Source organism: Danio rerio, chromosome 7 (genome assembly GCF_052040795.2).
Source record: "Danio rerio strain M-AB ecotype USA chromosome 7, GRCz13ab, whole genome shotgun sequence".
Lineage (NCBI taxonomy): Eukaryota > Metazoa > Chordata > Actinopteri > Cypriniformes > Danionidae > Danio > Danio rerio.
The window spans coordinates 51,671,740-51,688,038 of record NC_141027.1 but is presented as its reverse complement, the minus strand read 5'-3'; the positions used below and the strand labels follow the sequence as shown (position 1 = coordinate 51,688,038).

Below are 16,299 nucleotides of genomic sequence, written 5' to 3'. Positions count from 1 at the left end.
TTTAAATATAGCAGATCACAGAGGTAGAACCTTTTAAAATAATACACAATGTACTGTTTAGGTATAATAGAAGTACACTTTAGGTGCTAATATGTCTTAAATAACCAATATTGAACCTTTAGGTATAAACGTATACCTTTTGAAAAGACATCATCCCAGTTACAACATTTGAACCCTTATTTCTAAGAGTGAATTTCTAAGAGAAGGGTACAATTTTTACATTATTTTTACAATCACCATCATAATCAAATCTCATTTCCCCAGCATTCATTATTTCATATAAAGCATGTTCTCAACACTATAATTTTCTGCATTAGTATTTTGATTAGCGACAGCTAAGGTCCACCTTAAAGGGAAAGCGATATTCCAACCTTGAGAAATAAGATGTATTGCACTTACATTCACCGGCCACTTTATTAGGTAGACCTTACTACTACCAAGTTGGACCACTTTTGCTTTCAGAACTACCTTAATCCTTTGTGACATAGATTCAACAGGATACTCTAAATATTCCTCAGAGATTTTGCTCCATATTGACATGATAGCGTCATGCAGTTGCTGCAGATTTGTTGGCTGCTCATCCATGATGTGAATCTCCTGCTCCAGCACATCCTAAAGGTGCTCTATTGGATTGAGTTCTGATGACTGTGGAGGCCATTTGAGCACAGTGAACTCATTGTCATGTTCAAGTAACCAGTCTAGGATGATTCATGCTTTATGACATGGTGCGTTATCCTGCTGGAGGTAGCCATTATGGGTATACTGTGGTCATAAAGGGATGGACATGGTCAGCAACAATACTCAGCTAGGCTGTGGCGTTGAGAGGATGCTCAATTGGTACTAATGGGCCCAAAGTGTGCCAAGAACATGTTCCTCACACCATTACACCACCAGCAGCAGCCTGAACCATTGATATAAGGCAGGATGGATCCATGCTTTCATGTTATTGATGCCAAATTCTGACCCTACCATCCAAATGTTGCAGCAGAAATCAAATCACAGTTTCTGAAATACTCAGACCAGCCTGTCTGGCACCAACAACCATGCCACGTTTAAAGTCATGTAAATCCCCTTTCTTCCTCATTCTGATGCTCTGTTTGATCTGCAGCAGATCGTCTTGACCATGTCTACATGCCTAAATGCATTGAGTTGCTGCCATGTGATTGGCTAATTTAGAAATTTGCGGTAATGAGCACTTGGACAGGTTTACCTAATAAAGTGGCCGGTGAGTGTATGCCTTTGCTGACACAATACCCTTTTATCAAAATAATATGATTACAATTATTACAATTTTGTTAGAAAGAATTGACTGAGAAATACTAAGGAAATGAATGTCTAACTTAAGGAAACATGGTTAATGAATGAATCTTATATCTGCCAAACCTTTAATGACGTGCTGTTTATTATACCTGAGGGATTGTTCATTCTCTAGATCAATGGGAAACTTTACTATTGAACCCCTGGGTTTTACCCTGATTGAATGTAATCAAGAGAGACTAAACACAAACATTACGGCCTGGACGCCATCATGAACTGAGATATTGAAGAAAAGGCAATATTCTACTACTAACATTATTTTATTGCCTTGGCATAAAAGCATTCAGGAATAGCGACACAACTCCTCCTAAGGGCAATGAAATGACAAGATCTTTATTTTAGTAATTTGCTAGTTCATTGACTTTAAGCATCTGCTGTGCATCTGTAGTCAGAGGTTCCCCTTCTGCAATTTTGCACTTTATAGGTTTCATTTTTTGTAGACTACATTATTGTATACATTTCTACAAGTCGATTTGTGATAGGGGAATTGCATCTAATCAAGATCACAGTGAGAATATGAATTACATTGACGCTAATGCTTTTGGTTTGACAATTTGTGTAGCCCCAAACTCCTATTACTGTCTGAAAAGAAACACCTACACATTTTAATGCAGGGCTCCACACAATTATTTCATGTTGTCCCAACACAAATTGATTAACAAAATAATTCTAAGAGGATTAAACAAATACACTTGAACACAAATACACCCCCCCCCCCCCCAAATTCTGAATCATCAGAATTGCTTTGTTTTAGCTCATTTTAATTAAGGACTTTAAACAAGTAGCAAAAAATATATTTTTGAGTGAATATACAATGCTAAAAGTACCCCCCTCCACTCCTCCTTTTTTTATGTCATAGTATAGTGATGCATTTACTATTTTGACATATTAATTTAACCACCACTACTACTCCTACTACTAATTTATCAAGTCTCTTTGGAGTTCAAATAACTTTAATCCATACTCAATTTAAAATTCAGCTACATGCAAAAAAATACAATAATAAAAAGTTGTTTAAGAGTTCTTTTTATTTAATTTATAATTATTTAATGTAATCATTTTACTTATGCTGCAGAATTGGTAGTGGTAGTTTATTTTATTTGATTATTTTTGGCTGTGTGTATCTAAGCGATGCAAAAATCAAGACAACAGAGATGTGCTGATGAATAATAATGTTTATTGATAACATAACAGCCCTTTAAAAAATAAATACATAAAGATAAAAAACTCATGCTTTTATTGGCTTGTCATGCTGTGTGATCCTCTTGTCGTATATAAGTGATTCAGAAAACAGATTTCCAGCCTCTGCCTCTTTCAGGTCATCATTTGAGCATTACTTTACTGCTTCAAGAAAAGATTATGGATTAGCTGCCTTTTTTCCAGATTCAGTTCAGATGCATTTTAAGAGAAATGAGTTACAGTTTGATCCTCTGCCACATTCACACAATTTTCCAAAGCGTGACCCCAGTCTCATGGCGCAGCGAGACCCCAAAGCACACTGAAGAGAGAGGGAGAGACAATTACATGAAGATCATAATCATGCTGGTTTTATGACACTTTTAAAACAATCTGGGGACTTGAGGGCCACAAAGAAGTGGATAGGGTGTTCGAAAAATGTAATAAACGAACAAAACAAAAAAAAAAAAACAGGAAAGATGATAATAAATGGATAAAATTAATCATTTTAAATAGTTTAAGTAATGCAATAAGAATAAAGTAAACAATCAAACATTTTAATATATACATAATGAGACATTAATGTACAAGGAATCAAATAAATAAAATGGGACTTTTAAACTGCAATAATTCATACAAAAATACAATTTAAATCCTAACAAACAAAAAACTAAGTACAAATTAAATTAAAATAAATTGTAAAAAATAAATAAGTAAATAAATATGTAAATAAGTGATAATGAGTAAAAAAGTAATCACAAAATAATTTTTTTTTTTTTTTTTTTTTACAGTACTGGGTCCCAAAAGGACTGTCTAGATGTCTTTTACATTTTAGGATGGGGGTCACTTTTCCAAAGCATGTAATAAGCTGAAACCCTCTGCTTTTGAAACAAATGACTTGTAATATGAAGAAAATACAGGAGCCGATATGATGGCAACATTTACCTGTGGAATGGCTCGTTTTTCTGAAGATGGCAAATGGCTCTGATATCTCTCCAAAAGTGCTGTCATAGCCTCAACCTACACACACACACACACACACACACACACACACACACACACACACACACACACACACACACACACACACAAATAAAATAAATATAAATTATATACTGAAATTAATAACTTTTTAATTTATAACCAGATAATAAACATACACTACATAAACACCAAGTTTGATACTTAAGGCAATGCAGTTTAACTTGCTATATACAGTTAAAGTCAAAATTATTAGCTCTACTTGTGAATCTTTTTCAAATATTGTCCAAATGATGTTTAACAGAGCAAGGGATTTTTACAGTATTTCCAATATATATTTTTTCTTCTGGAGAAAGTCGTATTTGGGCGTTTTTTCCGGCTAGAATAAAAGCAGTTTTTGATAATAATAGTAAAACAATTAAGGTCAATATTATTAGCCCCCTTAAGCAATTTTTATTTTTAATATTATCTATAGAAAAAAACATCGTTATACAATGATTTGCCTAATTAACTTACCTCTAACATAACGAACAGTTAAGCCTGCACTTTAAGCTGAATAGCCTACTATAAGCTTTAAGTTGAATACTACATTTCATAATACTGTAGTATCTTAAAAATATCTAGTAAAATATTATGTAATGTATTATGTAAAGATAAAATAAATCAGTTAAAACTATTTGGTTAGAAATGTGTTGAAAAAATCTCTCCGTTAAATTGCGGGTAAAATATACGGGAGGGGGACTAATGCTAATAATTCAGATGGGCTAATGATAATTCTGTGTCTAACAACAAAAATAAATAACGCTAAGTAATGAATAACAAACAAAGCTAAAATCTCGCCGTAAAAACTCACCAGCTGATTCTCTGTTTCCTGCGGGGACAGTTGTGCGTCATCAAAGGTCAGTTCTTGGGAAGTTTGTCCAGAGCAGAGGACGGTGAAGAGTCCCGCTACGAGGAGTCCTGTCATCAGCATCTCAGAGCTCGTCATGGCTGGAGAGAGTCCGCTGTCTGTCGGTCACTGAAAGTGTGGAGAATAAAGCAACTAGTAAACTGCTTACATGACTGCTTTATAAACTGACATGCCCCGCCCTGAATTCGGGTAAAGGCATTATTGGGTCAGCTATTGGGCAAAAGGAAGGCTATTTGTTTTGCTGACGCTTAGATTGAAAGCAGTTTATTGCATGTTCAATTGGTAATTTTTCTTTACGATTTCATGCATATATTAGGTAGCTACATAAGCAACACGAATATAATATAATATAGAATAAGCTCCAATGTGTAAAACAATAGGCCTACATTAAAGCTAAATTAAACAAACCAGAAAGAAAGAAAGAAAGAAAGAAAGAAAGAGAGAAAGAAAGAAAGAAAGAAAGAAAGAAAGAAAGAAAGAAAGAAAGAAAGAAAGAAAGAAAGAAAGAAAGAAAGAAAGAAAGAAAGAAAGAAAGAAAGAAATAGGCTAGATCCTTGTCAGGCCTGTTCCCCAGAGTTTTGTGACTAGCCATTACCACAGAGTTTAGCCTAACCATGATATTCGTACACTGTAAATAATTATAGTATCAATTAGCCGTGACAGCTATGTTTTACTTCATTGTAACTTATTAAATTAAGGTAATCACGTTCCAACATAATTTTTATAAGTTACGCAAACTGTTTTAAGTCTGTTTAATATAATATGAGCTCAATTGATTAATGAGGTTAATTTAATCTCAGCTTAAGGCAACCAGGATTTTTTTTACTGTGTAATAAAACAAATACAAATTCATTCATTCATTTTCTTTTCATTAGACTCCACACAGAAATGCCAACTGGCCCAGTCGGGGCTCAAACCAGCGACCTTCTTGCTGTGAGTGTGAGGCAATCGTACTACCCACTGTGCCACTGTGACACCAACAAATATAAATACCTTGTAAAATAATAATAGTAAAACCATGGTTCATTTTTATAAGGAGTTTATAATCACGGGTAAAAATGACCAACACATCAGCATATGATTCCTGAAGGATCATGTGACAATAACATTTAAAAAAATATGTTTACATAAAATATGTAAATAATTTAATTATTTATTTTTATTGAAAATAAAATTCCAGAATATTTATGCTTTTATTTTATGTCTGATGTTTGATCAGGTGAATTCAGCCTGAGCAGAAAACACTATTTAAATTTTAAATGAATCTTTTAGGCCTAATTAACAAATCTTACTAATTCCAAACTTTTGATCAGCAGTGGAAATTGTATTATACTGTTGTAATTTATATTTTGATTACATATGATGTAATTGATTTTTTTTTTTTTTATATATATCATTTATCAATTAATTTTCTTGAATTGATACCATCTGAAACAGTACGTCGCGGTCCCTATATTTTGCAGTCTATGCGCGGTCCTTGTTAGTTTGCTGCGCCCCCTGCTGGAGACTCACTGCTATAGATTGCTGTGGCGGACTGTGACTTCAGAGGGCGCTGCAGTCACATATAAAAGGTTTGAAGCGCTGTTCTTCAAATGGGTGTTTCCTGAAACGCATACTTCAGGATTTAGGAAGGAACACGCCCATGACATCAGTGAGTTTTCAAGAAGAAGAAAAAAGTCTGAGAAGTGCAGAGAAGTAAGAAAGGGGGCCAGAGGTGCCTTCTCAAGGTCTAAATAAAAGCCCTAAAAAACTACATCGAGAACGCGTAAACGAAATTGGACTACTTAACTTTTCTCAAAAAACATGTCAACTTCAGACGAGACAGACGGTTTCCGACCTAGATATGGGTGTAAGTATTAATACGTTTTCTTCAGGCGTTTGTTTAACTCTCTGCTCGGTGTGTTACAAGAAAACTTGACTTTTATTTTATGCAGGTTCTTTGGTTTAAGGAAGCTGCCTTTCACTTGATTTCTGATGTTTTAATACAGCTGCTCTTTTTTTAATGCTCAAGTTTGCATCGGCATGGTTTACAACTTCCGCATTAAAATACTGTATGGAGCAGGATCACCTGGACAACTTTTCTGAACACCCCAACATGCTGTTTATACTGTACTTCTATAAAGCATCGAGATCCTCACACTTGATCTCCTGAAGCATTAAAAGCTACAGATCAAGATGAGCGTTAAATTGAGCATCAAACGACTGTATGATATCTGCAATTTAGACAAGGCTGCTTGGAAAAAAAGGTTATGTAAAGCGGTCAGTGGTTTGAATTTAACACATAGTGAAGCCCTGTTTCACCTTTGAGTGTTGTCTCTTTTTTTTAAAGAAATAAACCAATGACTAAAATCGCTTCAGTGAAGGGTGAACGTCACGCTGGAAAAAAGGCGTCTTTGTATCGCGCGCTGCTATTTATTTTTCCCCCCGGCCTGGGTGAAGCCCCCATTACCAAACTGGCTAAATTTAGAGCTACTTTTCTTCCGTCGATGCAGATCTCTGTTTCTTCTACTAAAACAGTGTGATCTTTCACTAGCTGACAGCTGCTGGACCTTTCAATATGCAGGTTTCAAATATGACCCACACCTCTCAGGTGAAGTGTGATTCATGTCAGTTTAAAGTGAATCTTTTGAATCGGTTCACATTTTTTATTAGCCTATTAACGTATAATTTTTTTATTGAAGCATAACTGACATACAGGGTTATACGATGACATATGTAAGTCATGGCATGTGATGCAGAAAAAAAGAGCCTGATAAAAATGCTCATTTTAGAATAACATTTCAGGTGGCATTTAGAGGTTTTTGCTTCTGAACTCTTCATACACACACACACACACACACACACACACACACACACACACACACACACACACACACTCACAGGGATCCATAATATTTAAACTATTAGATTGTACGGATCATTTTGTTCATTATTAGTGATGCTTTTATAGCCTTCTTGTTATTGAAGTTAAAGAATTGAGAAATATTTTTAAATCTTTACCGTAAAAATAAAGGAGGCATTACTTTTGCCTTGTGTATGTGAAACTTTCTCAGAAAAATGACCAACTTCAAAGCATTATCGAGTGTATCATAGCCAGTTTTACAATTCAAAAAAAGAATCACGCATTCATCTAAGTATCAATTAACTACCGGTTTAGAGTCTTGATTAATTTGACCAGTTGATCTATTCGATTCACTCATAGCATTTGATTGAAAAGGAAATCATTTACATATCATTATTTTAATAAAAAGATGTACATTTTCAGAAAATCCGTAGGGGTGGAGCAGTAGGTAGTGCTGTCGCCTCACAGCAAGAAGGTCGCTGGTTCGAGCCTCGGCTGGGTCAGTTGGCGTTTCTGTGTGCAGTTTGCATGTTCTCCATGTGTTTGCGTGGGTTTCCTCCGGGTGCTCCGGTTTCCCCCACAGTCCAAAGACATGCGGTACAGGTGAATTGGGTAGGTTAAATTGTTTGTAGTGTGTGGGTGTGAATGGGTGTATATGGATGTTTCCCAGAGATGGGTTGCGGCTGGAATGGCATCCGCTGCGTAAAACGCGTGCTGGATAAGTTGGCGGTTCATTCCGCTGTGGCGACCCAGGCTTTAAGGGACTAAGCTGAAAAGAAAAAGTGTAGGTTAAAAGTGAACAAATCTGCCAGCAGTTTTGTATTGTTACAGTTAAACAGATGTAAATGAAAACTATTTGTTTTCTCTGTTTTACACAGGGACACGCCTATTTATATTTCAGTAAAAATTTACCAGATTATTTAAACGCAGATGTTTGACCTCTCTGGAGCTTTGGTGAAAATTACAGATTGAATTTACCCATTTTTGTGTTTTCCCACTTGTGGACAGTTACATGAAGCCTGATGCATTATGGATGATGTAGTTTTAAACAGGAAAGCATGACCCATTTTCTCTAGTCATGTAGCATCATTTTTTAAAAACTTCTTTCTCCTGCAAAGGTTTGCATGTTATTCTAAAAGCCAATATTTTAATCTGGATTACCTGTTAAAGGTATAGCTTATCCAAGAATGAAAATGCTCACTCTGAAGCCATTCTAGGTGATCTGTATAGCTTTGGTGTCTCAGACAGACACAAGCATGTCCTGGCTTTGTACAGGCAGTCAATGAGTACATATACATGGACTCCAATAATCTGATTTTAATATGATTAAGACGATATTCTGATTAACCGCGCATTCACATGGGACTTAAGCATCAACGCTTGACCGAGAGCGTGTCTGAAGTTGTGGCTGATGCGATTGTCATTGCAGCATCAGGCAATGAAACAAGTCCGCAATCCGCTACTGTCTGAGCTGGGGTATTCACATAAAGCGATCTGACGCTGATGCTTGCGTTCGTGCTTGAAAAGATGCGAATTTCCCAACTTCTGCAGTGAGCAACGCCGCTGAAGCGGTGCCAACGAATCCATAATGCAATTCAGTAAAGCCTGAAGTCACCCATTCAAAGTGAATTGGAAGCGTTGACGCCTTGCGTGAATAGGGCGTAAGAGTCACATCGATTTTTGATTAATTTAATTCAATTAAGGTCATAATCAAACCAAACAGAAATCGGATTAAGACATATGGAGTATGCCGATTTTAGTGTCATTACTAAAGTTTAGTACAGACATGTAAACACCGCAATCAAACTATTACAGTTGTGTAGGACTTTTCGCTGCCTTTTGTGACAGGATAATCTTTACACCCACAGCTGTTTGACACTATTCTCTGCACCTACCGAGTCAGTGAAAGACCATGACTCGGCAACACACCGAAGTCATGTGGCAAAATGTGGAGTTTTTTTGATCAAATTCTATTAAAACAACACTCTTCCTGCAGTTCATCCTCTCATCCAATATCTCGTTTGTCACGGTGGCATGCATGAAATGATCCTGAATGAAAATGAAAGTGCCAAACTGCAGTTAGAGTTGACAAATAAAAAATGAAACACCCGAAATTAGATGGTGACGCAATTAAATTATTGGAATTTTGTGCTATAAAACATGTAAAACAGTATGAGGAAAGGAACATTCAAAAAGCAACTCATGTAAACACCTTCATCATATATTAATCTTATTCAGATTAATGCAAATAATTAGATTACTCATGTCCATGTAAACGTAGTCAATGGTGCCCAAGGTTTTAAAGTACAAAAATGCCAATCCATCCATCATAAAACTAATTTAAAAGACTATTATGAAGGCCTTCTGATATAAGCAGCAGGGTTTGCGATAAGTTATGTCATTTATTAGAGCTATTTGGATAACTTTAAATGGATGGATGTGCCGTTTAGACCTTAAAAACCATGGCTCTATCCTCTGCCTTTACAAAGCTGGGAGAAGACAGGAAATTGCTTAATATCACTCTGACTGCGTTTGCTTAAAAGAAAATAGTAAATAATTGTATAATATATTTTAAGGTGAACTAATCCTTAAAGTTAAACAACAAATACCTCAAAATATGGCTTATTTTAGAGCAGTTTGTTCAAACTAGTAATGCTCTTCTTTTTCACTGCTGGCTCTCATTGCTTTGTGCTGTAAAGCCTGGTTTATACTCGACGTGACCGCTTGAGTGCGCGCAGCGAATGTGACATCATCGTTGAGTTTGCGGATGTTCGCTTTGGGTGCACGCGACATGATTTCGGCTGGGGAGCGCATGGCATTTTTTGAGACTCGAGCGAACAGTGCGCGCGGCGCCGCGTTTAATTTGAGTTGCATATGAAACACTTTGAAGAGATTTTGTCTGAAACAGAACAACTGTACAGACATCTTTATGATCTCTGATCATAGAGATAACGAGATGACCAATAATTCTTGGCTAAAAATAGCAACAGTCATAGAAAAGGAGAAAGTTTTTGTTAAAAGGTAAAGAGGGATAAGTTTTTATAAAAACTAAAGAGGCCATGGCAAAAGTGAGCCAGGTACACAATTACAGAAATATGTTTTTCCACCAGTCATAGATTTTTACACTGATGTATATATAAAAATGTGAATTTAATACAATTTAATAGCTACAAAATTATAACTAAGGAACAGATTATTGATTTGATAGTTGGAAAGGAATATTTGAACCTATCAATTTATAATATACTGATGCCTGTTTCTCTAGGCTTTATTGGTGATAATGGACAGGAATGTTGGACCATTATTGCTGCTTTATCATAATAGAGGAAAGAAACTAGCCAGACAGTTTGTGTGAACTGTAGAGCGGGCTAAATCTAAAAAAAAAAAAAAAAAAAAACATTGGTATTTTTAAGTAAATGAGCTCTTTTATTTTGCTTTTATTCTTGCCATAATAAAGAATATATTTGTAGTGTAACCCATGTTCTGTTGCCATTAATATTTGAATAAACTTGTTTGAGATATGAACAGAAGCAAGTGGTGCATAAAAGTTTGATTAAAAAAATATCTTAAATTGTTATAAATGCAATAAAAAAATAATAATTTATAAATGCAATAAAAAAAATTTGCTTAAAAATATTGAATGATATTAATGATATGACACAGTTCCGGAAACTTTTTACTTCTCTGTTTATCCGTCTGATTTTGAGGTCAATTTCTTTTGACCGCCCCCTGTCGTTTTGAAGAATATCACAACGGCGAATGTAGCGAGTATAAAAGCCTTGTCCGTTTCGCGAGGTGCGCGCGCAGTCAGCGGAGGTGCACAATGCAGCGCCAGGCAAAAGTATAAGTCCAGCTTAAGTCTTAAAAAGTGAAGTGCTTTGGAATGTGCATTTTTATTCGATGTCTGGTGTATTCTCAACTGAAACATGAAGACAGGGCAGCACATATTGTAGTCCCTCTCCTTTAAAAAAAATAAAACATCCAACAGCATTATGTTTTATCATAGCTCTGCCAGTGAGAGTGGTTGATATCAGTCGCATCAAATGAGAAGCATCTTAAAGGGGGTGGGGCATGATACTATTTGATTAGTCAGAAGGTTTCATGAGAAACTGGAGTATGAGGTGATGTCATAAAAATCGTTGGTCTATTTACGTGTAGGTGACAAACTGCAAGCTATGGATGTTGTTTATATCTTCTAAATGCCAATTTTGTCACTGTTTTGGAGCACACCAGCTTATTAATATCCGTATGACTAATATACTTATACTAACATCTAAAAGAAAACTTTATTTTAAATACACTAGACCTTTAAAGGAAAGACCAGAAGTCAGGACAAATATTGGTTGATGAATGAATTGCCACTTCCAGGTTGGGTCACATAAGAGTTCTAGTCTTGTTTCTCCAAAACGTTCACAGCAGGAAGGGTCTCTGAGGAATGACAAAGTGTCATAACATCTTATGACTGTCTTTATCAGGGTTTAGTTCACGTCTGAACATGCAAATATAATATGAACGAGTTTTCTTTGTAGTTTGTTGCAGGGCAGAAAGTTGTTTACAAGCTTCATAATTCAGAATCTATGTTTTTGTAATCCTTTGTGTTTGCATTCCCTCTCGTTTAAGTAATATTAGTTTATATTAATATTGAGATCTACTCAGTACCCACCCTCAGATGAAATTCATCGTCTTATTTATACTCTTGCAGCTTGAATTATTCCCTTAAAGCTGTAATTAAACCAAAAATAAAAATTACTCTTCCTCCACTTGTTCCAAACCTGTCTGAGCTTCTTTCTTCTGTTGAACACAAAGGATGATATTCTGAAGAATGTTGGAAAGCAGAAGCTATTGACTTCCATAGTATTATTTTTATTTTTACTATGAACCTCAGTGGCTTTTTTCCAACATTCTCCAGAGTATCATCCTTTGTGTTCAACAGAGGAACGAAACTCATTAACGTTTTTTCTTTAGTTTGTTTAAACATCACAAATGCCCAAAGTTTTTTTTTGAGATATGGAGTGATTGTAAGAAAGTAGCTATGTTTCCATCCACTTATTTGTATGCTCATTTTGGATAAGCGCATAAAAAATTGATTGATGGAAACGCCAAGATTCGCAAACATTTTGAAAATGCACATAAAAAAACCCATGCATGCAACTGAGTAGGATTTTTTTTATTCAATACAAAAAAAAAACATGCATAAACTACAATGGAAACACTTTTACCAGACAAATTCCAGTATGCTCATTAAAAAAGTCATGTGACTTTGTTATAAGTGGTCATGTGATAGGGCTGCTCGATTTTGGGTAAAAATCATAATCATGATTATTTTGGTCATAATTGTTATCAACTGATAATCGTTTTGAATAATCGTGAAGTCAAATCTATATGTCCTTCTGTGAATTTCTTTTAATATATATTTCCCAAATGATGTTTAACAGAGGAATTTTTCACAGCATTTCCTATAATATTTTTTTTCTTCTAGAGAAAGCTTTTTTGTTTTATTTCAGCTAGAATAAAAGCAGGTTTAAATATTTTGAAACCTATTTTAATAGCTCGTTGTTATTAGCCCTTTTAAGCAATATATATTTCTGATTGTCTGCAGAAGAAACTACTGTTATACAATGACTTGCCTAATTACACTAATTAAGCCTTTGAAAACCACTTTAAGCTGAATACTAGTATCTTGAAAAATATCTAGTAAAATATTATGCACTGTCATCATAGTAAAGATAAAAGAAATCAGTTATTAGAAATGAGTTATTAAATCTGTTATGTTTAAACTGGGCTTTAAGCATCTTCACTATAAGAAAATAACTTTAGCTACAAAAGTCCTCCAGTCAGGAGCAGTGAGGTATTTTCTCCTTTTGTTGTTTGATTATTGAGAAAAACAGGTGGCAGCAGTAGTATTGCGCGCTGTAACTTGTTTGTTTATTACACAAACTAGGGTTAATATTAATAATCACTAAACTCCGCACTGACACAAACGTGCATGTATTTGACCATTAAAGCGCTCGCATTAAGATGGTGTAAGATGTGTGTGCTCTGCTCGTCTCCGATTCTGTCTGAGGCTAAGCGCTGCGCACACACATACAACAGCATGTGCTCTTACCATATGCAAACATTACATTACAGTACATGATTTTAGTCGTTTTCACGTGGAACTGAACTTTGCAGAGCAACAAATATGTCCAACTGGAAAGAAGGCAGTATATGATGGAATAATCGTTTATCTCGATTAATGGTTTTTCATAATCGTTAGAAGCCAAAATCGGAATCTAAGTCGGATTCATGTCATGTGATGATGAAAATGTGCGTGAATGGACAATCCAGCAGACTGAGCACATTGTAAAACATCTGAAATGTTGTTTTGGTCATTCTAAAACACCATAACTATTTCAGTATAAGTGTTATTATATTATTAATGACCCCCAGAACTGTCAAAAGTGTCCGTGCTCTGCGTCTCATGGCTTCAAACAACACCAGTCTTCATAACGTGTCAGCATCTTCTGAGGCGCAAGTCATTTATTAAATGAAGTGAAGATTTACACACTTTCTCCTACCGCAGCAAATTCCGTTTTTCCTGTTGATATTTGGCACCAGTTAATCAGGAAGTGACGATTTTGTTTGCTTTGACTCATTGGATGGAAAAGGTGCTTTATTCGCACATCTTTTATGCCATATTCCCGTTTTGTGAATAAATTTAATTTGTATTTTTAAATGGACACATAGCTAGTGCAAAACTGGTGCAATTGTCAGTTAAAATGTCAGAGTCAAGAAAGAGTGTGTTTTCTACAGGTGGTTTGTCAAGCCCACTCACCTGTGTAAGGCACACTCCGAATTGTGTCGTAACAGTTCAGAAAACATTAAGTGTTCCTACTTTACTTTGAGAAATTGTGTTTGTATTTATGGCCATTATAGTTCATATCTGTCCCTCGCAGCCTTGTTGTCATCAGTGTAACGTCAAATAAGGTTTTTACAGATAAACAATTATAGTTTTCTCTGTGAAATATGAGCAGACATTAATTAGATTTATGTACTTTTTCCACTTGACATTAACAAACATAATTGACTGATTTAGTATGTGAAATAGTTTTCTCATAACTTTAAGGTTGCTTAAGGTCAGTCACGTCAGACACCAAAATAACAAAAATATGCGGAGATTGCTGAACATTCAGCATGGTTTGAGCTTTCAAGAGAATTGGTGGTATGAGAACTAGTATTTAAAAGCTTTAGGTCAGTTAAGTTTTTAACAAATTATTTTTTGCTCATCAAAACAATTTGTAAGTAAATGTTTAAAAAATCCTTTAGATTTTTATCTTCTATATTATTATTATTGTTGTTGTTGTTGTTATTATTATTGATTTACTGTCGTTGATGTCTTTTTATTGTTATGGAAATGCATTACATTTAAACCATAAAATAGCCATCAAAGCTAAAAATATACTCTAAAATCTCTCTAACACATTTCTGTGCTTTCTAATAACCGTTATCTGTGTTCTATTTGTTTCAGCAGCTCCAGTCTTTAAATATCATGCTGCTCACATTTTATTTTCAGTCAAACATCAGCATTTCGTTGCTCACCAGAAAACATATTTTTTTAGACTGTGAAAGTTTCAGTACCATTAGACAGGATATTTGTAATCAAAACACTTCAAACAATTTTAAGTTATAGGTCAAATATTGATCTTAAAAATGATTTTAAATTTTAATATAGATTTTTTGTTAATTTTGTTTGTTATATTTATATTATTGTTTGTTAGGGGTGTAACGATTTATCGTTGTACGATTTATTGCGATGCAAAAATGTAACTATGCATCGTGGCGTTATGACGATTTGATTACGATATGACGTCCGTTTTCTCTTATTAGTTAAGCTGTTTGCACGTGAGTTCAGATTGCAGCAGCAGTAATGTTAGCAGACCAAGATGAGTGGAGCTGAAATAGAGGATGGCCCATCCTCTCAAAATCAGACGTCTGGCAACATTTCGGTTGTACAGTCATTGCTTTAGACTCGTCCGCTTTTTGACACGCATACTGGGTCAAACATCCTAAGTTTTAAAGTCTTCACAGTGATTTACATACTTTGCACAGCGACAGGGATACCTACTAATGGTGTTGAAAGAGTCACATACTGTATTTATAAGGTACAATTCACCCTAATATATCATTCTGTCTTCATATAATGATGTATTTGCAGCCGCAAAATCACACATGACGTGAGCTGACCGTTAGCTGTTACTACAGAGGGCAGAATATGATAGCAAGCCGTTTTAGCATTTAAACCTTTGTTCTGACTATCCATAAATATATTTAGAGATATCTCTAATTATATTTTGACTAGTCATAATTATAATTCGACTAATCAGAATGACAATTAGAGATATCTGCAATTACAATTGTACTAGTACGAAATCAGATTGGAGATATCTGCAAATATATTATGACTAGTCATATTCCTCCATTGACTTCCATTGAAAAATATTTGCAGATATCTCTAAATGAGTTTTGACTAGTCACAATTGTAATTAGAGATATCTCTAAATTAATTTAATTAAATATGAATTAAATACCTGGAATTGTGGATTTTTTTTGCACACACAAAAAACGCAAGTGACCAAGCAAAGCCTTAAGCTCTTACTGTTAAATTCAATTGAATAGAAAGCTTTTTTTTTTTTTTTTGCACCTTTACTTAAATTGTTCCTTAATTTTGTCTCTGTCATTTCAATAATATTTTTTAAGAAGTTTTTAAAGTGTTTTATTTTCCAGAGACAGGCCTGTTTAATTTATTTTCTTAAGGAAGGTTCAGTTTAACAAGTTGAAACAAAAGAAATACATAAAAATAGTTTACTTGGTAAAATTTGCATTTCAGTTTAATTTTCAATTTTTATTCCAAATATCGTGATACATATCAAATCGTGAACATTATATCGTGATACACATCGTATCGTGAGCTGAGTGTATCGTTACACCCCTATTGTTTGTGTATCATCTCTTATTGAAATATGTAGTTGTTGTAATCATGTAATGTGTTTAAGTATATTAATCTTGCCATGAAATAGCGATAAGTTATTCATGT

At 34.8% G+C, this 16,299-nt stretch overlaps 2 protein-coding genes across 3 annotated transcripts in view; one reads left to right on the top strand and one right to left on the bottom strand.

The window, feature by feature from the left end:
* Nucleotides 1–2,477: 2,477 nt before the first annotated feature.
* Nucleotides 2,478–4,521, bottom strand: cartl (cocaine- and amphetamine-regulated transcript-like). Its single transcript, NM_001386407.1, is given in 3 exon segments — nt 2,478–2,815; nt 3,439–3,513; nt 4,328–4,521. Coding segments are annotated over 3 exon segments (318 nt in total). The 5' UTR covers nt 4,463–4,521; the 3' UTR covers nt 2,478–2,707.
* A 1,457-nt stretch (nt 4,522–5,978) lies between these two features.
* Nucleotides 5,979–16,299, top strand: part of iqgap1 (IQ motif containing GTPase activating protein 1) — a 114,145-nt gene continuing 103,824 nt past the window's right edge. The window contains exon 1 of one of the 2 annotated variants that reach the window (XR_015494474.1): nt 5,979–6,233. Coding sequence is in view for 1 of the 2 variants with exons in the window: in NM_001308966.1 (NP_001295895.1) it covers nt 6,188–6,233 (46 nt within the window). In the remaining variant the exon portion in view is untranslated. 2 annotated transcript variants of the gene reach the window in all.